General features: G+C 48.3%; 1 protein-coding gene across 1 annotated transcript in view; it reads left to right on the top strand.

Annotated features, from left to right (window-relative positions):
• tafa5l (TAFA chemokine like family member 5, like) overlaps nucleotides 1–7,757 on the top strand; it is a 41,521-nt gene extending 33,764 nt beyond the window's left edge. Inside the window, exon 4 of the mRNA XM_076026535.1 lies at nucleotides 7,711–7,757. Coding sequence (XP_075882650.1) covers nucleotides 7,711–7,734 — 24 coding nt within the window. The 3' untranslated portion in view covers nucleotides 7,735–7,757. The remainder of the gene's footprint in view (nucleotides 1–7,710) is intronic.
• Nucleotides 7,758–14,082: the final 6,325 nt, after the last annotated feature.

Here is a 14,082-nt window from a genome sequence, read left to right as displayed (position 1 = left end):
TAATTTGAAGAAGAAGAAGATTTAGATTTTTTTTTTTTTTGATTTTTGAAAAATAACATTTATTTGCCGCTCTCATTTCCATTCAATCAATCAAACTACATAAATAAATAAATAAATAAATAAATAAATAATTTTCTTGTTGTATTTTTACGCAAGCACGTCGCTAAAAAATAGTTCCCCCTCTGTCACTGCACACAATGCACTGTTAAAAGTCCACATGTCACAGAAAAGCTCCTGTAAAACATAAAATCAATGCGCAGCCTGGACTGGATGAGTTTTTTACGATGATTTTTGAAAAATAACATTTATTGCCACTCTCATTTACATTCATCAATCAAACTAAATAAATATATAAATAAAATAAAAAAATTCTTGTTGTTATTTTTACATAAGCAAGTCACTATAAAATAATTCCCCCTCTGTCACCGCGAAGAAGAAGAAGAAGAAGAAGAAGAAGAAGAAGAAGAAGAAGAAGAAGAAGAAGAAGAAGAAGAAGAAGAAGAATTGTCTGTGCGAGGGAAGAAGAAGAAAACGCTGTCTGAATGGAGGCCATTACAAATAGAACGCAGGCGAGTGAACGGTTACTGCGCCGTGCTAATACAAATGTTCCTGTTACGCTGTAATGAAATTCTCACCTCTCTCATAAGAGGTGAGAAAAATTCCACCGACAGCTGATTATTCCGCCGGCTCGCTTATGAAGGCCTCAATGTCTGCGGCAAACGAGCCGGCGAGGCGTCTGACCAGAGACCGACTTCTAATGAGCTCCGGCCCTCAAAGGCGACGCGGCACAGCGTAAGCCCCCCCCCCCCAGCCTCCACCCACCAGACTCTCCGCTGCCGCTTGAAATGAATTGTGGGCCGATTCCAGGCCGGCCAAGCCAGAAGAATAATGGACGGGGAGGCGATCGTGCCTCATGTTAAGTGTCGGGTTGTGCTGCCAAAACAAACGGCGTGATGCCTGCGCTTCCTCCCGACATCCCCTCAGTGCAATAAAACTTTCTCCCAACTTTGTTCCGCTCGATGGATGAGTCAGGAGTCGAGGGTTTTCAAGCGGCGATGGGTCATACCCCCCCCACAACCCGCACCCCCTCCATCAGACTTCTTGCTGTTGCATGAACCCGATGAAAACAGGTCTGTGAATGCGTACAGTTAAGTGCTGACAAGTCAATACTGCATTAACCAGCATGCAGCTGTGCACCATTTGTGCTGGAACTAGACCAAACCAAAGTATTTCCAACCCCTTATTTCGAGCAACAATATAAAATAATAAAAATATAAAATCCTTCCTTTACTTATTTGGCTTATACCTACTGGTGATGTCACAAAGGGCACTATTGGCCAGGCCTCCTTTTTTGTCTCCTTCCAGTCCATGGCGCCGCTAAATCTGTCGTTTGCAAGCAACCTGTTTGTGAGTTTTGTGAATAATTCAATCTGAAAGTGGCTTTTATGTGCCAAACACTGCAGTGCTGTTTAAGTTTTCTATGTGATCTATTTCTACGCTCAGACAAGATGCACCTGCCGATGTGGCGCCTCCGCTTTCCACTTTCTGTTCCACTTTTACCTTTTCGAGTTTCCTATAATTCTTTATTTTTTTTCCTCCCATTGTGAAGCTGTTTTGACCATCTGCGGACCGCCGCCGCTCGACATGCATCACATGACCGCGGCAGCACCGCTGCCTGTTTTGTTTTATCACGCCCTGTTTTATTTTTCTTTTGTGCCGCTCCAGCGTTCGCCGTGCCCCCCCCTTCTGAGATTTGTTCTCGGTGGGGCGTCACCTGTGCATAAGGGTGTTGGAGGCGGCAAACATTAAGACGGAGGGAAGGCGGCGCAATGCGGCGCTAAAGATCTGCCGACTCGAGGCCCAGCAGGCAGCGGATGTGCCCGGGAACGCTGTTATCGTAAATGGTCTTTGCGGGCTGATGCAGCGGGAAGCTATCGGAGGGCAAATGGAGACGTCGGAGAAATGTTTGAGTCCCGCAAAGTCGTGAAGGCTTTGCGACCTGAGTGTTCTCCAGGCATTAGACATTCATCCCGCTGCCGCCGCTGCCTTGTCCTTCAATGCCGTGTCGTCTCGCTCTCGTTTGCAGATGAAATGATTAAATTCCGTGTACCGGCGTGTGAAATTCCAACAATGGCGCATTACTGAATAGAATGTTTCTGCTGCGTCGAGTTTGAAGGAATTTGTCGGATTTGCATTTGTGTCTTTGATCATCCGGGTCGTTCTGTTGGTTTAACAGGCTCCCCTCCGACATTGGAGAGCCTCGATTATCCTGTAGCTGCTCGCTGGGCCGGTCACAATGGAGCAGGATGTCACCTGACCCGTTTCTCTTAAGTTCATCAAGTGAGGTGTGGAAACGACACTTGTTAACCCTGCATTCGGGCCGCACGTTACAACCGAGCTCGTGGGTTTTTTTTTTTCCTGGAGGTGGGAAACTGAACTATGCGCCCTTCTGGGTCGTCTGCTGTGGCACAACCACCTGAGAGTGTGAAGAAAATGTGAAGTGGCTTGGATTGATGCGGGGGGGGGGGTTCAGGGCAAAAAAAGATTGGGCGAATGATGAGTCGACCTTTAATATCCGTCTTGTGTTGTGTTGCCAGGAGACGTTGTATATTCCTCATAGGGCATTCATAAATGTCACGCACGCATGGTACAATCTCCAATATTAAGGCTTTTTAGTCTGTGTTATTGTTGGACGAGAGAACAGGAAAGAAGCTGCTGCTGCTTCATTAAAATCAACGGTAGATTTAAAACAGGAAGTGACTAAGAGCCTAGCCAATGCTAAAAAAGAGCAATGTAGATGATATGACAATACATCATACCTGCATAATACCACTTCTAGTACTCCAATTTAAAATTCATCCTGGCTCGCTATTGTTCAGTGATGCCCATGCAGTGGTTGGCCAGAAGGTTGTGGGTTTGATTCCCGGCTTCTTTCTGTACAGACAACAGAGCTTCTCTCCTGGTACTCTGGCTCCTCCCACATAGGCAGGCTGTCACACTCACACTCACACTCACACTGTGTGCATGTGAGTGGCGATGTTTGCGTGTCTCTGTGTGACCCCGCCTCCAGACAGCTTGTCCAGACTGTAACCCTGCCCCCCCCCCCCAGGCCTCAGACAGCTGGGATGGACTCCAGCAACCCCGGGACCCCGAGTGCAGGACAAGCTGTGATTGAAACTGGAGGCATTGCTACAAAGTGGCTTTAATGCACTGGAGTATTTCTGATCGCTTGTGTGCTGCAGGATTTCATTTTTATTTTGTTTTTGTTTTTAATTCATGTGAAAAAACATACAATGCCTGCGACGAGGCTAAATGGAGCAGAGTGCCGGCGGTGCGTCTGCTCCACTCTGCAGCCAGCGCCCCCCCCGCCCCCCCACCCACCCACCTCCGCTGTCACTCTCACCTCTCTGTGCACCGCAGCCCCTATTTGAAGTTGTGTCGCAAGCTGCCTTTGAACTGCCATTTGCGGTTTTTCGCTGGACTCGCTCGCTCTCCAGCCTGCTGCATCGCAGCCGCGCAACGTTTTCATGAAACAGGAAGCGTGTCCGGCAGCAGCGGCAGCGGCGGCGGCGGCGGCGTCTGCAGTCCCGCTTTGAAACTGAAAGGCTGCTGCCGCTCGTTGTTGCCCCTCAGATCATTTCCTATGCGCGCTGGGGGTGAATTCAAAGCTGTTTTTTTTTTTTTGCTTCCGTCTATTGTCCTTGAACGTTGCAGAGGGCCGCTGGTTCCACTGGTGTGATGCTGCTTTCGCATCAAGTATTTATGCAGGTCTAAAGAACAACCCTCAGTTTGATCTGCAGCATCGTTTAAAGGATTAGAAAAAAAAAAACTGTTCTGTCTGTTCTCCGTGTTGCATGTGTTGACTCCAATACGTGCACTTTTATCAAGAAGTCACCCGCGGTACCGCTGCTGCTTTTTCTTCTTCTGTGTTTTTGTTTTTTCCCCTCCTCATCCTATTATTTTCTGTATTTATGTAGAAAGAAAGAAAAAAAAATCTATTTGCCAATCAGTGATTTGTGTTATCCATCACGGTAAACACAAAGGCTTTTCATTCCATTCCATTCCATTCCATTTTCGTCACCAGCCAACGTCATTGTTGTCGTTCTTGCTGTTTTGTTTTTGTTTTGTTTTTCCTGACGAGGCCGCCGCACTCACGCCGCATCATTTTGAGAGCGGGCGTGACTCGCAGAATAAATGCCGGACCAGTGGATCAGCCCTATAGCTTAAATGGGCAGTTCAACCAAACTCAAGCTCTCACTGGCTGCTTGTTTCCTTGTAGCTCCTTTATGGTTCCTGTTGACCGAAGGGAAAATCCTTGTGTTTAGGAGCTTGATCTTCACTTTTTTATTCCTTCCTTGTCTTACTGTGAGAGTCTTCGTACGCAGGTCTCGTGTGTGGCGAGTCCCAAAAACAGAGTTCCTCTCAAGGAGGCTGGAGTGTATTTTGGTGAAACTCACACACTAGTGCCTTTCAATTTTGGACAAACTTTCCCTTTAATGCCACTTTCCCTGATGCAGAGAAATGCATGTAATCCCCCCAACCATTTCAAGATATGGATCGTTGCGATTTTTCTTCACAGAGTTCGTTTTTTTTTTTTTTTTTCAAACCTTGACGTTGACATTGATTATTAACCTCAGTTCGTCTTCCTTGAGGGAAGACTGTTTTGTTTTTCCATAATTGTGTTTGAACGTTTCTGCCTCTTTACCAGCTGTCGCAGCTTGAAAAACACCAGCGAAGGATCGAAGAATAAGCGGCTAAAAGCCTCTTTTTTTTTTTTCCTTGCTTGAGTCCGTGGAGAACACAGAGGAGCTGCAAGGAGAATCAATGCTGATCGGTGAAAAACAAAGTTCCAAACATTTCTGCATATTTACCTCTGGATATTTTCCAGTTATGTTGTTTTCAACAAAAATAAACAACACTAACTATAGCTGTTTTTTACTTTCCATTATGGCGTGAGGAGGGGAAAAAAACAGCAGAAGCAGCCAGATGTTTTATATGTTCTTCTCCTCTGGGAAGGCCAGAGAGAGAAAGAGAGTGAGAGGTGTGAAACCTGTGCACTCCGATGCTCACTCTGCGGCCATGAAGCATCATCTCGTCAGCGGGACTCAGCTGTGCTTGTTAGCCTAATGACGGCAGCCGAGCCTGATAATGACCAGGAGCCTGCGAGTCTCTTCGCAGGTGTCCACTTGTTAGCAGAGAGCCCGAGGAAAGAGTTTTTTTTTTTTTTTTTCTCTTAGTTATTTTTTGGGTTGTTTTTTTCTCCGCAGCTGTGGTCCGGAACGGCTCGCTGGGCTGCTAGTCGGCATTTATTTCCCTCCTCCAGAAATGCCGTCTAACATTAAGGCCACAGCAAAGTGGCAGAAGCTGAAGGACTTCTATGAGGAAAATGTATTTTCCATTTTTCCTTTAACGTGACCAATGCCCTCATCGTGGGATCAGTTGTGCGACGGAAGTGGAATGTGTTCAACGAGTGGGAGGGACGTCGACACAATCCAACCCCGCCTCCGTCCACGTCGGCTAGCAAAACGTGCACAAACACCTTTTGTGCAGTCATCCTTGAGACGTGGTGGACAGTGGTGCACAAGTCGCGCTGGCGCCGTCGTGCAACTTCCACGTGTCCACCACGTCTCCCTTCATTCCCGCCTCCACTTGAACGTACGGCGGCGCTTCGAACAACGGGTGTGGACAATGACGGAGGTGTCAGTCAACAACAGACGCCTCCGCCTGGTGTTTTTGGACAACACTGTCGACCGGACGGCAGGATCAGTAGCTACATTTCCATTACCTCGATGCCTCGAAACGCCTCTGTCGTTGCCTTTGAGGGTGAATGCAGCAGCAGCGCTACTATAGATCAAAACACTTTAATCCTAATGTATGGGCTGTTTTTTTGTTTTTGTTTTTTTAAAAACAAAAACAATGCAGGAAGTTGATTGAATCCCTTCATTTCCTGCCAGGCTCCACTGGCCTCATCTCAAAGACCCTTCCAATCGTCTCTGATTGCAAGCTGCGAGGAAACGCCCGACTCCCAGTGGCCAGAGCCGGGGGTCCGACTCCCCCTAATATTGCGGCAAACACGGGCGATTAACAAAGCAGGCCCCTCCCGCCTCCCACTGGCGGCGCAGACGGGAGATGAATTTTGCCCGGACGTCCTTGGATCCGCGTCTTGTAAACACCGCAGGCGGCGGCGGCGAGCGCTGTTTACCGGCAAGCAGCTCAGCGGGCTGGGGCAGGGCATCCCGCAGGGACCCGGCTCACCTTGTTACCCTTTTAATTAGTAGGAGCAGTTAATAGTGCTGCTGCCCCTCCCCCAACCACCACCACCACCCACCACCCTTCTGCCGCTTCAGCACTCTGGCTGCAAGATTCCCTGCGATCAATAGCAAACAGTCGGACTGAGACGGGGAGGGTAGGAGGAGGAGGAGTGGAGAGGGTGGGGGTGGGGGGGTGTCCTTTATTGGGAGCAGCTTAGGTGCATTGACGGCGGCATTTGGAGAGAAATCAGGCAACAAGCTATTTTCTTTGAAGGAACCTTCGGGGCGGGCGGATCACAAAAACTCTTCTCTTTTATTTTCACTTTTTTGTAGAAGGGTTAAGAAAAAGAAGAAGAAGAAGAAGAAGGAGAAGCTCTCCACTCTCCTCCCCTTCCCTCTCCCACATCACCCACCTCCCCCTCTCACCCCTCCACCCGCAAATGAACGCAATCAAAAAAGCGAAGAGGGGTTTTCGCACGGCAGATCTTATTGTGGCCTTATAAGCCCCCCTCCCCCCCCACCCCACACCCCTCCTCCGCCGCTCATTTCTTTTCTTGTTTTGGTTTTAAAGATGCGGTTGGAGGTACTTAGCATTTAGATGACATGCCGCCAGAGAGGTGTGATGGATCAGCGCCTCTTCAGAGGGACCGCATTTCTTTTGACGGCGCCGGGCGGCGCTCGGCTGCTCGGACAGGCGGAGCGCGGGACGGCGGCAGCGACGACAGGATGGCGACTCGATGGCGGGCCGGGCTGGCGGCGGAATACCAAGTCGGCACTCCGCTGCGGCTCGGCGCTGGCACGGCGGCGCTGGGAGGCTACAGGGGGAATTGCCAATGCGCCGGCTGTCCGGACGGCCATCTTGCGCCGGCTCCTCTTATTGGCTAAACAGACCATTAGCTTCCTGATTATGATTAGCTGAGTCATTATCCGCACAAAAGTGGCTCATTCACCAAAATCAAGGCGGCGAGGGAGCCGCTCGCCACGTCTGGTGGCGGCCCTGTTTATCTCTCGGAAGGAGAACATCGGATGCAGTGAGAGAGAAAAAAAGAAATTAGAATTTAGCAGCGCTGCCGCCCCTCCCCCGCCCCGGGCGAGGCGATGGAAATAAATAAATTCTACGAGGCTGCTGCAGGGGAGCGGCCTTGGACTCGTTAACGCGCCCATTACCGGGTGAGATTTCTTTTGGTCAAGGGAGCGACGTCCTCGGCCGCTGTTTGAAAAAACGGAAAAATTGGAAATGAAAGAGAACAAAATAACCTTTGGCGCGTCGCTGCGGCCTCAGATGCGCCGGGAAGAGACGCCATCTGTCTTTAAGAGGGCATATGCTGCTCTGCGTCCAAAACCAGCGTACGGGGGGGGAGGAGTTGGGGATAAAAGGAAGGGGGGCGGGGGGGTAAACTGGTCGAATCGTCGGCAAAGGCCGACGCCTCCCCGCTGACCTTCTGCTTCTCTCTTGCAGCCTTTACCCAAGGAGCCGTCGTAGGAGGCGGAGGAACGCGGGCCGAACAACGTGAGTTTCGTTCTTTCTTTCCTTTTCCTCCCCCCACCCCCCACCCCCCCCACCCCCTGCACTTCTCCCCCCACTCATTTGCATACAAAGTGCGCAGTGCCTGACGCGTGGTTTTTACCCCGACCCACTCACACACACACACGCAGTCAGACACACTTTGACTGCGGCGGCACAGAAAGCAGGCACAATAATAAAATCTTGATGAGCGGAGGGAGGGAGCCCCGGCCGCTCGTTTGTACAAAGGTTCAACGAAGCCCCAGAAGTGGAACGAATGTGCAATTAATGTCCATTTATCATGTGCTTGGCGTGCCACTCGCTGAGCTTTAAATCAAGATCATCCGGCGCCAGGCGAGGCGAGGCGAGGCGAGGCGAGGCGGCGCCCGGCCCGCCACTGCTCAGGTCCAAGTCACTTTGATGCATCAGTGAGGAAATTGGGCTAAAGCAACATGAATGGAAAATATAAAAAAGGTCCCACTGCTGTTACATCAAAGGGAGAAGATGTCTCCGCCGCCTTTGCTTCTAGGACAGAAGGAAGGGGTGGGGGGGGACTATGTAAATATAGTTGTTGGATGTTCTATATGGAACAGAAGGTCACATGTCCTTCCAATCCAGCCCTGGGTTTCCAGCTTTGATTGGCTTTCCTTGGATCCATGCACTTACAGACGGGCAATCAGGGGTGGTTATCTGTGTTTTTCTTCACTTCACTGCACTTACGCTTTGTCCCACGTTATACCTGGAAAATGCAGACGATAAATAAACAGACCGAACGCCGGCAGGCCATTTATGAAGCTCCGCATCCTCCTGCAAAAACTTGAAGCATTTTTGGAATCTGCATACTTTCCGAGTCTGCGGCGTGCGCACGCTAAGATTGATTTCCCCTCCACCTCTGGAGGAAAACAAAATGAATCACGTGCAATTACCGAGGACAGAGAGGAAAAGTGGGAATTGGGCGGTTGGGGGCGTCATAAATATTTATTTGCAAGCGGCGGGGAAAATGGGTGCAATTCTGTGCGGATTTGCCGGATTTCTCATTTGAGGCGTCTGAATGATTTATACGGACGGTCTCGGGTGTCACGTTTGTCCGCTGTCAGCCCGGGTCATTTTTCATGATAAACGTCAGCGGATTGATCAATGCAACGCGTCCCAGTGTAACGTTGCGTTGTCGTTTCAGCGGGTTGCTCGATCAGACGACGGTGGCTAAATGAAGTCATCAGGGGCAGAACACCCCTTTAATGAAAGTGCTTTCATTGATTCTGTTGCAGTCGTTTTCATCTTTCCGAACAGACTCAAAGTGAATTCACACTCACATTACGCCAAATACCGCTGGTCAAAGTTCTCTGGCGGTAATATTAGTCCAGAAACTCCCTCGAAATGGGAAAAGTCCAACCTTGACGCGAGAAAAATGCCCTTTGTGATGTCACAGAGGGCCACAGTTGCCTCGCCCAGGTCAGTGACCACACCCCCATCCAGGTGTTAGCTCGTTTAGCTAGAAGCTAAAGTCCAGAGTTTCAGGAGCAGGATGCAAACAGAGGGCTAATTGTGCTGTTTGTTGAACTGTGGTCCTTAAATAATAAGAGATGGCCACTGCAAGAGTGGTTGTCAGTCCCACCATGTGCATGCTGATGTGTCCTGTTTCCCTGATTATTCTGCTCCTTTGAAGCTTCTCTCTCTTCTGGCCCCCAGTAACACACAGTAACTGAGTGTGTGCAAACATCCCCAACGTGATGCATTGTGGGATAAGTGCAGATCAAGGCCGCTGCACCTCCGTCTTCCCGACGTCCTCTCAGTGGTGAGCTGCACATCCTGACTTTCTGTCTCCTTCTTCTTCTTCTCCTCCTCCTCCCCCCCTTCCTCTCCCGCTCCTCTCCAGGTTTATTGACTTTGTGCTCCAGCAGGACGTGAGGGAGGCTCATCACCCGCACCGCCGCATCGTGTCCATTCACCACCTGAAACTTCACATCCGGCTTTGACCTTTGAGTTGTAAAAGACAAAAAATAGATAGAGAGAGCAGAGACAGAGAGAGAGAGAGAGAGAGAGAGAGAGAGAGCTACATAAACAAACTCCCTGAGGAACTTGTCGGATCACCTCTGCCAACGTCTGCAGAGGTGTCTCTGAAGTCTCGAGTGAGCAGCATGCCAAATTTCACGGACACATCATAGGACATAATCCCAGAGAGGGACACTTATCAAATGGGCAGCGGAGGAGGCAGCCGTCTCTTAGGTTTATTTTTCCTGTTTGTTCGTTTGGATTTTTATTACATTTTTTCTTTCTTCTGGAGGAAAGTTTGTGTGGGTTTTTTTTTTTTCTCCTCCGTCACCTTTGCGGCTTGATTTAGACTCTTTAGAAGTCAGCCCTTCATCTTCTTTACTCTCCCCGCTATGAAGCTGTCCGAGGTGTGTTTTTCTTTCTCTCTCTCTTCACTCCAGCCAAGTCTCTTTAATGACTGAATAGCGGCCGCGCTAACAGAGGTAGCGCCGGGGCCACGGCGCTCGGCGGACTCCAGCTTTTAAACACCTTTCTTTCATTTGACTTGGCGAAACTTTACAAGGCCGCCAGAGAATCTCTGCACACGCACACGCACACGCACACGCACAGACACACACACACACACACACACACACACACACACACACACAGGAGCACGAGTTGCGGGTCAGAAATTCTTGCGGAATGTTCCGGACGATGCCAGGAAGGACAATGATGTTGAAATGTTTTGGACAAATTGTAACTTATGGGATTCTTTTTTGTTTGTTTGTTTGTTTGTTTGCTTTTCAGTGCGGTGACGACATAGACTAGACAAGTTAGGGTTTTGTTGGGGGGGGGGGGGGGGGTTTGTCAATGAATCTCACACATCTTGTAAAAAAAAAAAGAAAAAAAAACCCCACCGGGAGCATTTTGCAGTCGAGGACCACCGGCTTATTTTAGTGGCCCTTATTTTCTGCCTATGCGTGTATGTGTGTGTGTGTGTGTGTGTGTGTGTGTGTGTGTGTGTGAGAGAGAGAGAGAGAGAGAGTGTGAGTGCACCTCCCAAAATACACTGTGAAATAAGTCATATCCAATCCATTATTCATTTCGGGGGAGCCACCCAGGCCAGAACTCACCATCTGGGCGGCAGCAGCATTTGTGCTTGGGCAGATGTTGCGTCTCAACGGAATCTTCACGGGCGACTTGGAGACTTTTGTTTTCCACTTTTCCTTCTTTTGGCCAGTTCATTAATAATAGGGAGCGGGGGGTGGGGGTGGGGGTCGCGGGGGATTGTAGAAAACTTTTTTTGGCCCAATTCCAAGTGCGACGAATTCATAAAAAAAAAAAAAAAAAAAAGATTGGTGTAATTACAATGGATTCACGAGTGGCATCACAACTCAACTCATGGCTGAATTGACTATTTTTTGATATGAAACGTTCTTGCCAGCCCGGAAAGTGCTACCTGCTGATTTTAAATGCTTCATACGTTTGGAATTTTGTGCGTGTATGTGTAAAAATATACATATAAATATAAATATATATATATAAATATATTCAACTAATGTATTTTATGTTCTGTGGGTCTCATTTCAGGACAGGATCAAGGACACTTGAGGGGCACAGGAGACATATTCCCCTTAGAAAATTAGGAGGCAGACACAATGACATGAACACAAACAAGACAAATAAAGGCCCCCTCCAAAAAAAAAAAAAAAAAGAAAAAAAATAGGTGGTTTTGTCTTGTTGGGGGCAATTATGGATTTGCAATAGACGGCGTTGAATCCTAACAGCTGTTCCTGCTGGTTTTTCCATCTCTTTGTACTAAAAAAAATAAATAAAAAAGAACTTGTGTACATCTCCATCTTACTGTATGCATTTGAGGATATAAAGAGAGTTTCTGCCCCCCCCCGGGAGCTGTGCAGTGTGTATTTGCTGTGAGTGGGTGTGAGAGAGAGAGAGAGAAAGAGAGAGAGACAGAGGGAGAGAGCAGCGCTGTGTCCAGTGCAAACCTCAGTTTTCATTATTTGTCGTATCTTTTGGATCCAGCAGGCCAGGGGCGGGGAAGATTCCACCTACTTCATAATCTAAATTTAGAATTCAATAAAATATATGGATCTGGAGTTAACATCACTCGGCAGACTCAAAGGTTGCATGTTTTTTTTTTTTTGTTGCTTAAATCCCTTGACAACTGCAATAAGAAAAGTTGCATCCTTTACTGCTTTGTGTGCGTATATACATATATATATACACACACACACACACACACACACACACACGGGACCTTTAAAGATGCGACACACAGCCGTTGTGCGTTCAGGTGCGGAGCTGCAAAATCTGTGGCGGACTTAAAGTGCAACGATCCAAAGGAGTTCATCATCCAGAGTGGAACGTCTGTATATAAATATTTCATAGTGATATTTCATACCGCCCTTATTTTTAGAGCGACTGCTGTGGTAACAAAAAAAAAGAAGAAGAAGGAAAAGTAGCAGAAGACAAAACATCCGCCCAATTAGTTGGCAAACAGGACGACGTGGTCTGAAAACAAACTGGAGCAGTAAAACATAAGTTCTCTTTTACGGGGGCCAAATAAAAAATCGTAAATAAAGCCGGGAGCAAAATCCCACAAGTCCATTATGTGATGAGGTTGTGTAATGATGAAGACTGCTGCTGCTGCTGCTGCAGCTGCTGCATAATGCATCCTGGCGGTGACAGCGGCGGCGCCTCCCGCAGGCCGTCATTTAAAGGATGGTTGATAATGTGCGCGTTAGCGGCGAGCAGCAGAGCGAGCGTGCAGGTGGCGGGAGACCAGCGACGGCGCAGTGCTGCCTCAGTGGTAAAAACCCGAAGCGCTCACGGCTGCGACAGCGGAGAAAGAACTTCTGATCTGGCAGAACTGGAGTTGTTTTAATGGAAACCGCTTCACGTGTGACAAAATGGGCTCAAAGTCTTTGGAAGTCGCTTCATGTCATTTGCAAGTACGGTCCTAAAGAGCTCTCGGGTTTTGTTTTTTGTTTTTTTTGCTTTTTGCTTTTTGTTAGATTCTTTTCTTGTTTCATTTTCAAACAAACTGAATGTAAAAAAAAAATGCTCGGTGTATATATGCTGGTTTCAATCCCCTGACAACGACATTCTTCTTAAGCCTCTTGTCAATAAAAACTCCTCTAACAAACTTCTGCTGGAAGCCAAGAGCAGCAGGCCCCGAACTTTATTATTATTATTATTATTATGGATGTTTGCTATATACATATATTGCTACTTATCTGAAGGAGACATGGTGGGTGTCTCCAGCATCGGGAAGGTTAGACAACAGTGTGAAGAACCTTTATTTGGATCTTTATGTGATTCCGGGACACTTCATTTTATTTATTTGCTTATTTCGAGGGATGTTCCTCCTTTTTCAACGCTTCCTTTGTCCTTAATTTTGAACATTTCTGTCAGGTTCGGCTGCCGCGGTGGAAAAGAATCACACACAGCAGAGCAGAGGTTCCTTCCATCCATCACTTTGTGGTAAAGTACAACATTTCCTTAAGTATTGCACGACTTTGCCGAAGGGTCGCGGTCAGCGAGACGTATCGTTTTCAACAAGGCTTTCGAACAGCAGCGAGGCAAAAATAAAACGCGGGGGTGGAGGAGCCTGTATGATGGATGCTGAGGCCGAAGTTGCCAGGAGACCTCTGAGTGTGGTGGAAGACGACGTGAAGTTAGTCAAGTGTGTGTGTGGGGGATAGAGTTAAATGGAAGCAGGTGATTGGCTGTGGCCACCCCTGAAGGGAACCGCCAGGAGGAAGCGATGGGAGACTTAAAGACGAAGAAGACGTTGAATAAATGACGACGCTAAATGAATGTTTCATCGCCAAAGCATCCGACAAATGAGCGGGCGAGCCGACGCGCCTCCCGGTGACACATCCATCCACACACATCCACATCAAAGTTTTACTCCTCACCCGCGGCTGTCGTCGGTGTGTATCGCCGCTCATCTCGGGGAAGCGACAGCAGGTTCAGCCCGAGGCTGCGATCGGAGCCGGACCCAACAGTTTCTTATCAGGACAAAAAAAAGAAACATATATATATATTTCTATCTGCACTACAGATGTTTTTTTTTCTCCCTTAAAAATCCTGAAGGCTCAGGGTGGACAAGTGTGTTTCAGCAGCCACCGCGGCGCTGTTATCTCAGGATTGGTGATCAGCGGCCCCGCGGCCGAGTCTAATGAGACACAAACACACCCGCGAGGCTCGCAACAACTTCATGCAGCGCCGGCTGCGCCGCAGTTGAGGGGATTAGCATTTATGCCCCAGCATAAAAATCTATTTACTGATCCATTAGCTTAGCATAGTGCTAATAAGAGAGGATTTGGT

Source organism: Nelusetta ayraudi, unplaced genomic scaffold (genome assembly GCF_046127955.1).
Source record: "Nelusetta ayraudi isolate G7.1 ecotype Tasmania unplaced genomic scaffold, CSIRO-AGI_Nayr_v1 ptg000019l, whole genome shotgun sequence".
Taxonomy (NCBI): domain Eukaryota; kingdom Metazoa; phylum Chordata; class Actinopteri; order Tetraodontiformes; family Monacanthidae; genus Nelusetta; species Nelusetta ayraudi.
The sequence above is the reverse complement of the archived record's forward strand: the minus strand, read 5'-3'. Positions and strand labels throughout refer to the sequence as shown.